We start from the raw sequence: 17050 nt of genomic DNA on the forward strand, positions 1-17050 counted from the left end.
ATTAAATAATATTAACTTTATTCTTTCATAGTCAATTTTATTTCGTTTTTCTTGTAACAGTGTTGTCTCATTAGAATATTCCCCACATCTTATATTTAAACAAGAATGTGTCCATAGTACACGGATGCCCCACTCCCACTATCATTTTCTATGTTCAGTGGACCGTGAAATTGGGGTCAATACTTTAATTTGGCATTAAAATTAGAAAGATCATATCATAGGGAACATGTGTACTAAATTTCAAGTTGATGTAACTTTAACTTCATCAAAAACTACCTTGACCAAAAACTTTAACCTGAACTTTGCACTATCATTTTCTATGTTCAGTGGACCATGAAATTGGGGTCAAAACTATAATTTGGCATTAAAATTAGAAAGATCATATCATGGGGAACATGTGTATTAAGTTTCAAGTTGATTGGACTTCAGCTTCATCAAAAACTACCTCGACCAAAAACTTTAACCGGACGGACGAACGGAGGCACAGACGGACGGATGAACGGAGGCACAGACCAGAAAACATAATGCCCCTCTACTATCGTAGGTGGGGCATAAAAATATTGAATTTTCAACAGAAATGTTTGTTATAAAGCACATGAAAAAGACTCTACAGTGGATTCATTAATACTGGTGGATATCAATTTTTCATGGATTTTGTCGATAGAGGGGAACCACAAATTTAAACTTTCAACGAAGAACAAATTTTGAAAAGAAATATATGCAAACTTTGCCAAAACCACAAATTTAAATATTCACGAATATGCAAGTTTTCATTCTTCCACAAAAATTTGTTTCCACGAAAATAGGTGAATCCACAGAATGTCCGATCTAATTTAGAGCAGATCATGTGACAATAATTTCTTACTTTCTGCGTCTGCTAGTTTGGTAGCAGCACCAACATGTACAGTCTCAGTCTGTTTTAACCTCTTCTTCAATTCATCATTATCCTAAAACACAAAACAATTATCATTCAATTTTACTTAAAAAGCAGAAAAAACTGAAATTACATGTTTAATTTAACAACACTGCTGTTGTCTGCTCTATGGTCGGGTTGTTGTCTCTTTGGCACATTCCCCATTTCCATTCTCAATTTTATTAACATTCATATGCCTATATGATAAATCAATACCTGTTTAACAAACTCTCTATCAAATCACTGGTTTAGGAGTGCTGATATAAATTGTGAATCAATGAAGAACAATTTGACTCCCTGAGAAAAATTTGACCTTAGAATATTTGGCTTATATTTTTTGCCCCTTTTGGTCATATATCTCCTCATTTGTGCCATTACTTTTACATCTTCGGTTTTCAAATATTTGGCTATGACCATAATTGATGAAGGTAAATCCAGTAAAGCCCTATATTTTTTTTTAAGAAAGTCAAGTGATTACAGCAGGTATCTTTTGTTTCATAGCTTTAGAAACACACACAGATTGTCAATTAAAATTTAACTAATGTTTCCTCAAAAGTAAGTTTTTCATAGATGTGTATATTTAATACCAACTTTTAAAGACCTATCTGCAGACAATCTTAACTCTGATAATATTTTCTCCAGTCTGGCTATCTCTTCTTTCTGTGCAGATAAAATCTTCTGGTCCTACAAAACAGAAAATTAATACTAGTGAAACACCTTAGACTTAAGGACTAACTATTTTTTTAAATGGCTTATCAGTCTAAAACAAACACTATAGCTCCACTAATTCATGCTAAATATTGGTTAGTTTTGACACTCATGTCATAGTTGTATCCTATGGTGATATATTTATTTCATCACTCACATAAATGTTAAGCAACTAAACTGATGAAAAACATTATTCCAATTAAGTCCTAAAGATATGATTGATATTTGTCTTTTGCTGCAAAGAAAACCTTTCTATAAAATGTTTAATTAATTGTAGATACATTAATTAACAAATTTGCAGTAAGTTTCATATTATATTCTTACCTCTAATTTCAATCTTTCTATCTCTGATCTGAGATACTGGATTTCTTTTGTTAATCTTTCTATAATATGATCTCTGTAATCAAATGTTTCACAAGACATTTTAATGAAAAGGATGATTTTTTATTTAACAGAATAACACAAAATAAACACTAAACAATTTACACAACACAACCTTTTAAACAAAAATAACATCTCCTTATTTTATATTCAAATAATGGTTACATTTACTTTGATTTGATATTCTGTAAGAGAAGTTATTTTCAGGGTTACTTTATTTTGCGTTTAGCCCTTCCAAGCCCATTCAGTGGCATTTTTATTTCGTAATAGTCAAATTTACTAGATGTAGTTAAATAAAGAAAGATCAAAGTTTTACATGTTCGGGGTAATTTATATTAGCTTTTTTTCTTTCTCTTGAAAGTTTCGAAAATAAATCACTTGCGAAATTAAGTTGGTTTACAGTATCTGTGGTTCATCAATGCAAAAGTGAGTTTGAAGTAAATTAATAAATTTTATGTAAAAACTATAATTTGTTTTTTAAGATTTTTTTTTTATCTTACACTTGGTGAATTATCAATCATTGGGCAGCATGAAATATTGTGGATTCTGTTAATCACAAAATTCATAAAAAAATATATGCCCTATGAACAACTTTTTAGCAAGGTTATGAAGTTAAAATTCTATTGTGATTCATTTACTATGGTTTGCTTATCATTCAGTAGAATTATTTCAGGAATATTCAGTGGAACTTTTTCCTGCATATTCAGAGGGAAGATTCTATGCTTATTCAGGATGAAATTAAAGTTTTACCAACCAAGCCAACTAAATCTATTTGCAATTTATGCACTGTCAATTAAAGAATCAAAATTTGAGTGTGGCTAGTTTCATGTCAGTTTTAAGTTCAATATTAAATACTTTTAATTAAAAATGTCTATGATATTATTTATTCGAATTAGTATAATTAAGCTAGTATCAAAGATGAGATTTACCTTTCATCAACTTCAGGAAAACCATTTCCAAAATTGTTCACCTGTAAATAAATAAATCATCAATAACCTCTTAGAAAGTATTATAAACCATGTACATATATATTATATAAAATATACTTGGTGTTAAGTTGTCTACAAACAATGTTATGATATATCAAGAACTAGGTAGATTGCCTCTTATTTTAGCAAGAAAATGTAAGATTTTCAAATATTGGTTTAAATTGCTAAATACTTCAAACTGTATATTGAAAAATTGTTATAACTACTTATATTGTGAATTAGAGAGATGTCCAAATAATAAGTGTAACTGGTTGTATTTGTTAAAGAATGAACTTTTTCTTATTGGTTTAGGTGATGTATGGTATAGCCAAAACCTTATTTGTGACTTGCCTGATGTATATTTTGCTGTCATAAAGCAACATTTGTATGATTGTCTAAAACAAGAACTTGATGCTCAGTTGCATATGTCTCCAAAATGTTCTAATTATAAATATATGTTAGATTATTTTTGTCTGCAATTTTATTAATGCAAACCAATTCCAAATGTTTACAAAAAATGTATAACAAAAATAAGATTAAGTAGCCACAACTTAGCTATAGAAAATGGAAGATTTTATGGTATAACAAGAAATAATAGAATATGTACTTTTTGTAAAAATGATATAGAGGATGAGTTTCATTTCATCCTCAAATGTCCACGTTTTCAAGGTTTTAGAACAATTTATATTAAGCAATTTTATTGGAAAAAAACATTGATGTACAAATTTATTAAACTAATGAGTACTAATAATGTAAAAGAATTGTGAAATTTAGGTAAATTTATATTTTGATCTTTTAAGCTCAGATCCGAAATGTTAAATTAATGTTTATTTATTATTACAACACCTTCTGCTGTCACATAGTTTGTGTTTATGTATGTATTATATGTATTATTGATGTTGATATAATTGTATACCTATAGTTTATATAGACTTTGGTAATAAAGATATATATATTGAATGTTATTTTTACAATTTTCCATAAAATAGTCAAAATCTGTTTTTTATTGTTCCTAGAAAAGTAGTGAAAATAATTCAGATATTTCAAATCAATGTTTCCTAAATAAATATTGACGATGATTGGTGCTCTTCAGTTAAGGAAAAATACAAATTATGTTCAAAAACTTGTAGTAAAATTGATGTATTGTTATGTGTTATGTTATTGTAAGTGGGTGTATTAAAAAAAAAATACCTGTATCAAGTCAAGAAAGAATAGGACAGTTGTTGTCCATTAGTTTGATGTGTTTGAGCTTTCGATTTTGCCATCAGTGATTAGGGACTTTCTGTTTTGAATTTTCCTTGGAGTTCAGTATTTTTGTGATTTGATTTTTTTACTGATTCTAGTGATATATTTATGTGACCCAACATTATACAGATGATATTATTTAGATTTTTTAGGTTCCTACAGAAAAAAACAAAATCATTTACCTGTACAGGTGGTTGTGAAACTGATGTGTCAATCAAATCCTCCACTTCTATCTCTGGCTCCGCCTCTGGTTCTGGTTCATCAGGTACCACAGCCACAGGTTTTACATGCTTACTGAAATCTGATGCTATTAAAAAGTTTGGAGGTTCCTAAAAATATAAAACATTTGAAATTTCATTTGTTTCTTGTTAAATAGATTGTGTATAGTTGACCATAGATGGTGGAATCTGTAAACAGCATCCTCATATTGAAGTTTGGATTTCATATTTAATGAACCATTTTAAATTCTGAAAGTATTGTTATAAATCAGGAATTTTTCATTAATTTCAAGATTAACTGACTTCACAAAATAAATAATAAACAATTTTTGGGTTGGGATCAAGCTAACATGTTTAATTCTCTATGTATGTGCCTGTCCCCAAGTCAGGAGCCTATAATTCAGTGGTAATGGTTTGTTGCTGTGTTACATTTGTTTTTGGTTCATTTTTTGATACATAAATTCGGCTGTTAGTTTTCTTGTTTAAATTTTTTAACATTTGTCCTTGGGCACTCTATAGATGACTTAACCATATGGGCTTTGCTCATTGTTGAAGCACTTCGGTGACCCATAGCTCTTAATGTCTGTGTCATTTGGTCTCTTGTGGAGATTTGTCTCATTGGCAAACATACCACATCTTCTTTTTTTTATTTGTACTGACACTAGATTTTATAAACAATACTCACATCAGGCAAACCAGGAACTTGGACTAGATTTTTAAAATATTGTAGGTTACTACTACTCAAATAAAACTGTTTTAACCTGAAATTAGAAAGATACATGGAAATTATTTTATACCTACAACAATCAATGAACTAAGAAAATGAAATCTAATACAAAATTGGGATAATCTTTACTAAATTTTAACAAGAATGTGTCCAAAGTACACGGATGCCCCACTCGAAATATCCTTTTCCATGTTCCATGGACCGTGAAATTGGGTAATTATCTAATTTGGCATTAAAATTAGAAAGATCATATCATAAGCAACAAGTGTACTAAGTTTCAAGTTGATTGGACTTCAGCTTCATCAAAAACTACCTTGACCAAAAACTTTAACCTGAAACTCCCTCTTTCTTTTTCTATGTTCAGTGGACCGTGAAATTGGGGTCAAAAGTCTAATTTGGCTTAAAAATTAGAAGGATCATCTCATAAGCAACAAGTGTACTAAGTTTCAAGTTGATTGGACTTCAGCTTCATCAAAAACTACCTTGACCAAAAACTTTAACCTGGACGGACGAACGGAACCACAGACGGACGGACGGACGAACGAACGGAGCCACAGACCAGAAAACATAATGCCCCTCTACTATCCTAGGTGGGGCATAAAAACATTTGGCTTATAAATACAGTCCTTACAATAAATATTTTAAATCGAAGCATGCATAATGATGTGGTTCATAAGAGAGTTTCTTGTTTTTTATAAAGATTAGACCATTGGTTCTCCTGTTTGAATGGTTTTACACTAGTCATTTTTGGGGCACTTTATAGCAATATGATCGGTGTGAGCCAAGGCTCCGTGTTGAAGGCCGTACTTTGACCTATTGTGACTTGGATGGAGAGTTGTCTTATATTGGCACTCAAACCACATCTTCATATATCTACTTGAGCCGATTTTCTTAAACAAAATTTCAATTCAAATCCAATTCTAAATCAATGAATGTTTTTCTCCTTTATCAATTACATTTACACTCATCAACAAGTATTTCTATTTTCAAATTATTCTTTGATAATATTACACCAAATATACATGTGATTAAATACCTTTTATACATGGATAGAAATCTGTCTCTATGGCCAGACAGTGTGTCAGGAGGAAGACCTAGAAAAATAAAATAATACAATTAAAAGTTTCACATTAAATGATTTCTTTAGCAGAATCTGCTTACCCTTCCAGAGCACCTAAGATCAACTTAATTTTTTGGTGGGGTTTCGTGTTGCTTAGTCTAGTTTTGTGTACTATTGTTTGTCTGTTATTTTTATTTATGAGTTTGAATTACCCTCTTGTATCTTTCATCTCTCTTTTAAACATGGCAGTTACAGTGGTGAGTACTGGTAAAGAAACTTTTATTTTCTCTTATCTTGTGAAATTGCACATTAAAAATCTGGCTTAGCGAGTCTGTCTAATATAAAGCAATATCCAAATTCCAATCTCTTTAACACTTTTATTCATTTAAACAGTATGAAAACTTAATCAAACTAGAATGTTATTGGTCAGGAGCAAATTTCAATAATGAAATTTGCACCCTTATATGTTTTCATATGAGCTGCGTCGGATAGAAATCAACCTTATGCAATTCAACGTCAAACCGAGTAACGTTACGATAAAGTTTCACAAGTTTTCATACAGGTAGTTTCTGATTAAAAAAAAACATGTCGCTATCTTACAAAACTACGTTTTTTCAAAAACATTATTGTGGGGACATTTCCGGTCGGATTTTAATGTACGAGGTACCAATAGAAGCAGAATTGTCACAGTTATATTTGTTTATTTGGATAGATTTTTGTTGAAAAACGTTTTCAATTTTTGGTTATATTACCAGTATTGTTTTTGTTCAGAAATTTTTTATGTATTTCAACGAAATTAAATTGCAAAAACTGTTATACATGTTCATAGCATGAGAAACAAAAGTAATGGACGACAAAACTATGACAAATTAAACTAGTATACTTTAGACGATTCTGCGTCTTTTAACTCCGTATTTGTGAAAATCCAACATAATATGTTATGCCTTCACATTTTTTTTAGTGGGGTTTTATATGAAATTGTTAAAAAAAATATACGGGGAAACCATACAATGTTAATCTGATTAAATCGGGCCTTTAGCCTTTATTCCATACATATAGGAGTCAACACTTAATAGTATATTATTTCTGATAAGTTTAGTAAAAAATGCGGATAATCTTTCATGGAAACCACTTTATCCGGTCCGACATGAACATTTCCAAATTATCTGGGAACCGTCACCTGCGTGTTGTGTGTCGTTTGCTTTAATAAAAAAAAATGTTCCTGAATCCTGTCCTTTTCTAAATAACATATTTCTCAACCTTAGTATCAGTTTTGGCTTACAGGAATACATTGTTTTGCTAAGGTATGTATTTCCTAATACGTTCTATATATTGAACTATTTTTACATTCACGATCTATTTTTTACATTTTATGCAAAGTGAAAGTACTATCTATTTTAGTAAAATTTATTTTCATTTCATTCAGTGGCATAACACCTGTCTTAAAAAATTATTGTATACAATTCTTAAGCTTAACTAAACTAAAGTAATATTCTGGAAAACTATTTCTGGTAGTTTAAAACGAAATTTGTGCTGTATTGCAAAACTTTGCTACACACAGTGACACACGCAAAAAAACGGCAAAATTAAGTCAAAAGTTATTCATATCATTGTACCGTTGCATTTTGGAAAATCTAAAAAGAAACAACAACACAAATATACAATATTAAACAAAGACCAAGACATGCTCTAGGTGGATTTTTTGTACTATTTGCGTGCAATGTATCTGTTCTTATCTATTCAGAAATTTAGAAATGTTTTGCGTGTAATTTATGTTCAATGACATTTCTATTTAGAAATTGAAAGAAAGAGGGAAACATTTGCATAATACATGTGTAAATGTATTTCGAAAACTAATAACTTTCAAAATAAAACCTTTTAACATGTTTAAGCCTCCTTTTTCATATCCCAACAACTTTAAAATTAGTATTTGGGCAATAAAATTCCCGATCTATGCATCCGTGGGTCTTACAATTTTGCGTCCGTCCGTCCGTCTTCGTGATTAAGGTAACAATTTTGAAAGATGTAAACTTTGATGTCGGATTAATAAATAATAAACCAAAATTTCATCTAAAAAACCCGTTTATTTTGAAATTTGAACTACTATAAAATAAATAGATAGTATTTGAGATTTTGATCTACCTGTCACAAAATACTAGTAAACTATAATGGCGCAAAGCGCAACAACCAGTCGTATAGAAAAATTCTCTTGGTTCAATTTGTCTTTAATTTCATTCCTTTTTAATGTTGTAGTAAATTTCTGAAATGGACTGGTTCAATAACATAGGATGCGAAGAACTAGAAAATGAAGCAGTTGCCTATTTTGAACAATATATAGGGTCAATACCAGAGGTTTTGGCATCAAGCAATAATGAACTGAATGTGTCTGATAACAGCGATTCCGATATTGAAAATGACGAATCTGATATTGAAAATACATGTGACACAATTCAAGCTAGGGCCCAGGAATTTTATTCCACTTCCGTCATTCAAGATCAATTGGAAAATACATGTTCTCTTAATCAAAATGATGAATTAGAGGATCCTTCCCGACTTCGAATAAATGCTCTATTTGCTAACGACTGTAATTGTAGAAAAAAATGTTTTACAAAGCTTTCCACATTCAGAGAACAGGCCTATGATGTATCGTTATCTGTTTGTGAATTTACAAAAGCAGAGCGTGACATATACTTGCTTTCAAAATTAGAAAACTTAGAAATAACAGACTCGGTTTTCAGAGGAGGAAAGAGAGAACGAAAACGATACTTCTTGTCTGCAAATTCCGAGGCAAATTCGTAACTTCAAGGGCGAACATCTAAACAGGGCAAGTTGTCCCGATACTAAAGGAGTATGTTCGATAAAGTCCCAAAATGGCCCCCTTTTTTAGCGTAAATTTAAAATTTGTATTTATCGACCAATATCACGATAAATTATAGCTAATACATTGACTAGCTAGGATATAACCCATTTTGTTAAAAATTTTACGTTTCTGCGTTTCATTATGACGTCATAAGTTGTACTCATATTGATTTTTCACGAAAAAATCAACGAAAATGGTAGAATTTCCATAGATTATCGGACAGGAAACATAGAGCGCATACGTCGACAACAAAGATCTTTTAAAATAATGTTTGTGAAGACATTTCACATGTCTTATTTGAATCTTAAGCTTGTCGACGCCTGCGCTCTATGTTTCCTGGCCCTTTATTTGGTTGAAACCTAGCTGATTTTGTCACATTTCACCAAAATCCCTTATCGTGACCTTTTTTGGATGTAAAAATCAACGTGTTAGAATTAAACTTTGACAAAAACAGTTCTGTTTAACTTTCTAACATGTCTTTAGGGCAACTTTAAACATGTACTACCTTGTAACTATGAACTTTATAATTGGGGCCAAATATGGCCCTTACCGAACTTACTCCTTTACGCATGCGTACTTCAAATATCTACAGTAAAACATCCGGTTACAAGTAAACAATAACGTTCATGTAGATGAGATGAAATCTAATGATTTACATAAATAAAAGGGTACATATTTACAATAGTGATTGTTTTTCAATCCTAATTTACAAATTAAATGATTCAGATGCTTAATCATGTGTAAAAATCGGTGTCAGGAATCAGAAGTTGTTATGAAATTGTAATACACAGAAACGAATGCGGCATACGGAGAATTCAATGATTTTAAAGTCGGCACCATTTGCCTTCAGAAGACTTGAAGTCTTCTTCCACCAAAAATAAAACTACTTTACATTATCTGTTGTGGAGGTGCGCAAAGGGTTTACACAAGACTATTAATTTGCATGTAAGATTACGGTACTGGGCACACAAAATGTTTATGTGACGCATGTTTTGGCATGTTGAAAAAAAAAGTTAGAAAGTCGGACGTAAACACTGTATCGCAACTGGTTAAAATTGTTGACAATTCTGCCAAATGCATAGGTCAGAAGTTTACAATGAAAATGACGATGACGAAAACAGCTTAAAGTGGTACAGATGGGATAATTTCTTCACTAAATATTTTAAACCACTCAGAGGTATAGGAAAATTTCATCACTTCAGATTTACCAGTGACGAAGTAGGAGTCTTATTTGCGACAGAAACTCTTGATCAACCGGAGAAAAGACTGGTCCTCATAAAGGAAAGCGCAAACCTACCAGAGTTGCTCACGACACTTCCAGAAGTTATTCAGCTAGCAGATCTGACAGAGGAGAGAAGGCGTTATCTGTACAATGAAGTCCGTCCTTTTGTTCAGTTTAATTTCCGTGACGAATTTTGTCCTCGTGCTTCAGAGGAGTAACATTTTACATATACTGGTTAAAGTTGAATTGAAAACTTGAGAATCATGTATTGCTTCATTGTAACAATCTTATAAATTAAATTAAATATTGTATACAAATGTATGTTTTCATGTCTCTCTTTATTACGAGTAAAGGACCGATACAAAATAAAATTAATGCACGATAATGTTAATTTAACGACGTTGTCGTGAGATCTGATGTTAAATATATATTATGTATCCGTCAAAACTTTGAAATAGCGAAACTTTTTTAAAAAGAAAGTTAGAGTAAAACGGTTTTTTGTATTCAAATTGTATGACTTTCAGCAAAATTAATATGAACAAAACTCAAACTGAGATTTTTTTGGCATAAGGTCGATTTCTATCCGACACGGCTCATATATTATACTTACTAGAATGTAAACGGAACAAGGATTTAACAATGTAATCATAGAGTTGACATGAGTCTTGTATACACAATATCAATGGAGCAAGTCGACATTGTCCAGAATTTGTCATCGAGTTAGATCTAGACATGTCTAATGAACCAAATACTGAAAAATAAAATTATAGATACTGTAACATCGTGTAGTTAAAAATTAAAGCATGGGTTTATGATGGCAAATTTTAAAGGAATATAAAATTTTGATATCAATTACTCAAAATTTGAACATTTTTGTTATGAAAAAATAAACATATTACATGTACATGTTGAAGCTGCTTAATCTAAGAATCAATAGTCTATTCAACTTACCTGCTTGTTGAAGACTCAAAATCTCATCCATATAATCAAGCATTTCTACACTGATCTCAAAACTGAAAAAAAAAATAATTGTTCCGATATTATACTTTCATTAAATTCTTTCATATGCAATTTACAGGAAATTTCATTTTTAGCTTTTTTACTTTCTACTTAAGAAAAGGCTGTGGATAAATTTGATAGCATATAAAGTGTCATATACTTCGAAGTTAATAGTTTTTCATGACATATCAAGGAGAAAGATAACTTTGGTAGTTCGTGTGAATATATTGATATTCTAATTATATGTTTACAAGTTATATTTTTTCTAAACCTGTCTGATTGAAAGAGAAAGTAAATATAGGAGTCTGTAGTATTATGTATTCATTGCAAAATTTACAAAATAGTCCTCTTAATAATAATAATCCTTTAGTTTTATTGTAGAAATAAATTCAATTTGTCACAGATATTTCACTCATTGATATAATATGAATCCTGCAATATTTTCCTTTTAGTTCAACGGAAAACTCAGACGGAGTACAAATATACTCACACAAGAGCAAGCAAGATTAAAAATAATTTGATTTCACCAATTTCTGAATGTAACAAATTAACAGGCAGTTAAATATTCTTTGTCTTTTTAATGAGAATTATACGCCAGTTAAGTAATTATAAAGTATTAGTTCTGTGAGTGTTAAACTGATAATAATTAAGTTAGACACAGTTTTAAATTAGCGTCCCCTCACCCTATTATTTGGTATATGTTAACTGATACATGCAGCCCTCTACCAAGTCACACTAATATACTATCATTTCTAAAATGAATAAGTCTTGAGCAAAACTTAAGATTATTTCAATATTTTCTAGATTTGAAACAAGATCACTGAACTAACAAAATTGTAGGATTAGAGTTGTGGAATGTAAATTCATTGATCTACAATGACTGAATAGTCCAGAAGTCTTTAGCCAAAATAAAGTTTAAATTTTACTATAACAGATAGTTTAAACTCTCAGTTATTAGGTTTAACAAACAAGAACTAGCCAATCCCAAAACATAATATACTGAACTCAAATCTATATATATCTTAAAGAAACTATAATCTTTATATATCTTAAAGAAAACACAGATTTTGCTTGGATATGTCATATTAGTTTTTTGTATATGGAATTGTTACAAATTAGGCTGTTAGTTTTCACATTTGAATAGTTTCTCAGTTTCCACGTCAGGGTATTAATAACTGACTATAAGATATGTTCTCATTGTCAAAGTCTGTAAATGACCTATAATTGCTTACATCCACATTTTAAGACCATATAAAGTAAGCTAACTTAGGCCCAGGGCTTCCAAAACGGTCATATATTCCGGTCATTTGTATAATGTCCGGTAAAAGTCCGGCTGGGCAAAGCATGAAACGGTCATATACTTTTTAGTTTTCAAGGCTTTTTCGGTCATTTTTACGTAATTCACGATCTTTTTGACCCAACCTTTTGCCTTTAACATCAACACATTTCCGGTCATAAATGTGACATGATGATTAATTACTATTAAAACAACACCTACTTCAATACTTTCTAATTTTAATCAAGGCTAATTAGTGGTTGGACAGCTGAAATCTACCTGTTCAGGTGACAGGTGAACTATGTTCAGTACCGGACATTTATAAATTGATCGGTTTATTCACAATTATTTTCTTACATTTCAGCGATTTGAATCTGATTGATTTAGTCCAAAACATTAAAATTATTAGAAATTAGTTTTATCAACATGATTTGATGAAAAATTTAAAAAGGTTTAAATAAAAAATCGTCAGAACAACGTCGTATGAACTAGAACACGTGTGCGCATGTGCACAGGTGGGTAATTTAATAATGCATCCTACATTTCTTTAAAAATGCTAAAATTATCATTGATACCTGTATCTAACGTTCAATTCAAGTATTTTGTTGAAGAAATAAAGTGGAAAGAGCTTCTTCTCTCAGTCATGCTTTGTAAACCTACACGGATTTTACGTATCCGTTTATGGTCCATGTTTTACCATTGTCAAGTCAACATCCGGTTGAAAACGAAAGTAGTTTTTGACAATGTCAATTTGCACAAATAAAAAGTTTAAGGCAGATAGGAGCACGCTGATGTGCACACTTTGAATGATGCACTGCCAATTTAACAGTAACATCCGAATATCAAATTCATATCATATCAAAGTAAAGTTTAAAATCTTTTTTTTTTTAATGTAATGTCAATCATTGGAATGGCCATCTGATTACCATAATTGCCTTTTGTGACTTAGTCTTAAGGGATTAAAAACCGGGATCAGATATAAAATGTCCGGCTGGCTAAAATATTTTTTGGAAGCCCTGCTTAGGCCGTTAGTTTTCTTGTTTGAATTGTTTTACATTTGTCAGTTCGAGGTCTTTTATAGCTGACTGTACTTGTAACAGAGATATACAGAGTTATAACACAGAATTTTTTCTGAAAGAACCATAACTTCATAAAATTGTTAATTTCTTGTGTAGTTCAGTATATAATGTACATTTAATTACAATAGCTGATTTTGTTTATTGATGTACACTTGCCTATATCGCATATCACTGAGAGAAAAAAAATAAATAATAAAATATTAGTTACCTATACCCAACAACATATATACATAACAGACCAGTGTTTAAATTCCTTCATATCTTATATTGTTTCAAAAAATGAAACTAGAATACTTAAGCTTGATTTAATATTTATTAATTTTTTTAACATAGCAAAGCATGTAACGGAATAAATTTAAGAGAGGACTACAATAAAACCGTGAATAACAGATGTATTTACATTTGTCAGAAACTTTGTTCTCCATTACTTAAAGTCTTACAAGTTCATGTATAATTTTGCTTTATAATAAAAAGGTGATTGTTCCATGACGTAAGAAAGTGTAGGAGACAGATCTTTGGTAATTTAGAGCAATTTCAGCTAAATACCCCTAATTTTAAATATCTCTATTACTGGACAGCAAATAACACAGAACTATTTCTCACACTATATAATTAATTTGATTAGTTAGATGGAAATCACAATTAGAGACTCACAGTATAAGATATGAAGCAATTTAAAAATACACTTGGCCTGACATGACACACTTACATTACTAACTCCTTTCTAGATACACTGTTATAAATTAATTATTGTCTATCCTTGTTATACTACTACATAAAATACTTGTTATACTGCAAATACAGTGCTTTATTATATCTAAGTCAGAAACTACCACACCATTTTTATATCAAGTTAGTTGTTAGTTAAAAAAATATTTATAGAAATCAATTCAGAGAGTTGAAAATTTAATCACCAATCCCAAACTCCAACCAATATTAAGGTTTGTATATTTCGAATGCATCAAATGTGCAATAAATCAATCATAGTTCATCCAAAATCAAAATTTATAAACCATGCAATAAATTCTCAGTCAACTGAAGTCTGGATGATAAAACCAAACCACAAGCTCTTAATCATCCAAGTTCTTGATAAAACCAAACATTAAGCTCTTCTTCCTTGTATAAGTTGTAAATCAATTCAACAAAGAATACCTTAGAATAAATATAAGGAATTAAACACCAGAAAGATTGAGTAATCTCAAAAACTCAACAGTAAGATTTTAAATTTTCATTAAAGCATGGAAATCTTACTCAAAGAAATCTATTTTTTTTTAAAGTCTTCTTGTACTTTTGCCTATGATAGAATTTTACCTAGCCCCTTGATCTTTTCAATTGATTAATAAAAACAATAAATAAAATTACATGAATAAGAGATTTTCTCATGATGAAACTTACTAATTATTAACATCAGACCCACAAATCTTAGCAAACTGTTCGTCTGATAAATTCAGGTTTCCAGGTATTTCTTTGTTCTGTAATAAAAGAAAGAGAGTTTTATCCATACAGATAGTCCTGAGAAAACCATAAATAGTTAAATTTTATTATTTAAAGCGCGAGGCTTGCCGAACTTTTTAAATAATTAAAATTTAACTGTCGAGAGTGGAGAAATATCGTAATAAACGAGTTATAGTGTTGGAATCTGTTTCTCTGATGATTTTTATCCTTCGTTTTCAAAGATTTTCAGAAACTTGTGTTCTTTATAAGTGACGTCATCAGACATGGTCGCCTTTTTTCACGACGTCACAATAGGAAAATCCAGAAGAAAACAAAACATTTTGACATCATAATCATATTTCGACTAAGACTCATTTGCCGAGAACAGATTTTTCAGTTGTGAGGAAAATATTTTTCTCACACCGGTCAGGAAATGTGAAAATAGCACAAAAAATAGAGAAATGTGTACATATAATTGTATGCATATTTTCCTACAACCAATAATTACTTGGTATTTATGTCTTTTTCAAAAAATCTCAACAATAATTTCTAAATTTACAGTTATCTTAGGGAAAAGGATTTATCAGTTAGTTGTTATTTTCATTGAACTAGCTTTCTGTAAACCTCAGAACTTTGATGGGCACTTTCATTTTTTTTTTTGTGGTGACCTTTAGTTGCTTAAATCAGCATCATTTGGTTTCTGGTGAGGAGTTTTCTTATAGGCAATTATTCAACATCTCCTTATTTTCATATCAAACAGATGTTTCTCCTTTTATAGTTGTCATACAGTTGTTCATTTCCCTCAGTGTAAATGATATGTCACATGAAGACATGCTTAAACAGTGTTATGGGTGACATTTATGACCTGACAATATCTTAGCCTGTGAAATGAATTCAGAATTTCTTTAATATTGATCAAGTATGTATATATATATATATTTCCTACTCTATTCCATCTGTTTCAATGAAATGCATTGTATAAAATTTAAGCATTTGTTCAGCAGCTATTTTTGGCTTTTAATGTGATCTCATGTTTAGGCTATTTGTACTGTGGATTCATATAATAATAATTACATTAGATGTATGTTTCATTCTAACATGACGTCCTTCAAACGCTTTGAGTACACACCCGTGGTAAAATATGAATATATTGCCAGAGCTGTTCCGATTGTTCTCCCACGTCATATATGCTTTTTTATGAATAAGGTACCCGACGTCATAGAAAGATGACGTAAGAATATAAGCAGTTTACGGGAAAATACACGCTAGTGAAACCTAAAATCATCACAACAAGAAAACGTAAACAAACGATGATAAAATCTGGTGTAAGCCAATTATTTTTATACATATAATACATTTAAGTACATTATCATTTAAATTCATCAAAAACTATCTAAATACGTTATCGAAAATAGTTTAAGCATGTCACTAATTCAGTTCACTCCGTTCTTTTACGCCAATTTAATAGTGCGTTTATTTACGGGAACGGCAAATATTGTCCTCCACCTAGAGCGCTTCGATCCAAAAGAATTGCCGTATATGTCCTATTAGAATCGAAATAATTCATGGGGGCTTGAATATATCTAGATTTTACCACGGGTTGTCCCTTTATGCCGATATTTTACCCCTCGCTATCGCTCAGGGTAAAATATTTGTCATAAAGGGCAACCCGTGGTAAAATCACGATATATTCAAGCCCCCATGAATTATTTCTTAACTATAATACTTTATTCTGATTGACTAACTGCACATCACATGTTATTCCTTAAGCAAATTGCATTACTCACTAAAAAAATGTAATTATAAGTATTGAATGCTTCTTTTTGTAACTTCATAAGGTTGTAAAAGCGTTGACCATGCACACATTTTTAGAATGAAGCACGGAAACAAAATGTACTTCGGTCAATGCTTTTACACCCCAATAAAGTTACAATCAAAGAGCTGAATAGCTCTGAGAGGA

At 30.7% G+C, this 17050-nt stretch overlaps 1 protein-coding gene across 9 annotated transcripts in view; it reads right to left on the reverse strand.

Moving 5' to 3' along the window:
- Nucleotides 1-17050, reverse strand: part of LOC143075698 (huntingtin-interacting protein 1-like) — a 45592-nt gene that overhangs the window by 16504 nt on the left and 12038 nt on the right. For 7 of the 9 annotated variants that reach the window (XM_076251250.1, XM_076251247.1, XM_076251248.1 and 4 more), the window contains exons 6-16: nucleotides 15052-15128; nucleotides 14366-14389; nucleotides 11254-11315; nucleotides 10913-11053; nucleotides 6197-6254; nucleotides 5119-5194; nucleotides 4398-4544; nucleotides 2932-2972; nucleotides 1946-2018; nucleotides 1505-1597; nucleotides 866-947 (exon numbers count right to left, since the gene is read on the reverse strand). In XM_076251250.1, coding sequence (XP_076107365.1) covers nucleotides 866-947; nucleotides 1505-1597; nucleotides 1946-2018; nucleotides 2932-2972; nucleotides 4398-4544; nucleotides 5119-5194; nucleotides 6197-6254; nucleotides 10913-11053; nucleotides 11254-11315; nucleotides 14366-14389; nucleotides 15052-15128 — 874 coding nt within the window. Of the gene's footprint in view, nucleotides 1-865; nucleotides 948-1504; nucleotides 1598-1945; nucleotides 2019-2931; nucleotides 2973-4397; nucleotides 4545-5118; nucleotides 5195-6196; nucleotides 6255-10912; nucleotides 11054-11253; nucleotides 11316-13812; nucleotides 13828-14365; nucleotides 14390-15051; nucleotides 15129-17050 lie in introns of all 9 variants that reach the window. The other 2 variants (XM_076251245.1, XM_076251246.1) reach the window with 2 other exon arrangements.

This window comes from Mytilus galloprovincialis, chromosome 5 (genome assembly GCF_965363235.1).
Source record: "Mytilus galloprovincialis chromosome 5, xbMytGall1.hap1.1, whole genome shotgun sequence".
Taxonomy (NCBI): Eukaryota; Metazoa; Mollusca; class Bivalvia; order Mytilida; family Mytilidae; genus Mytilus; species Mytilus galloprovincialis.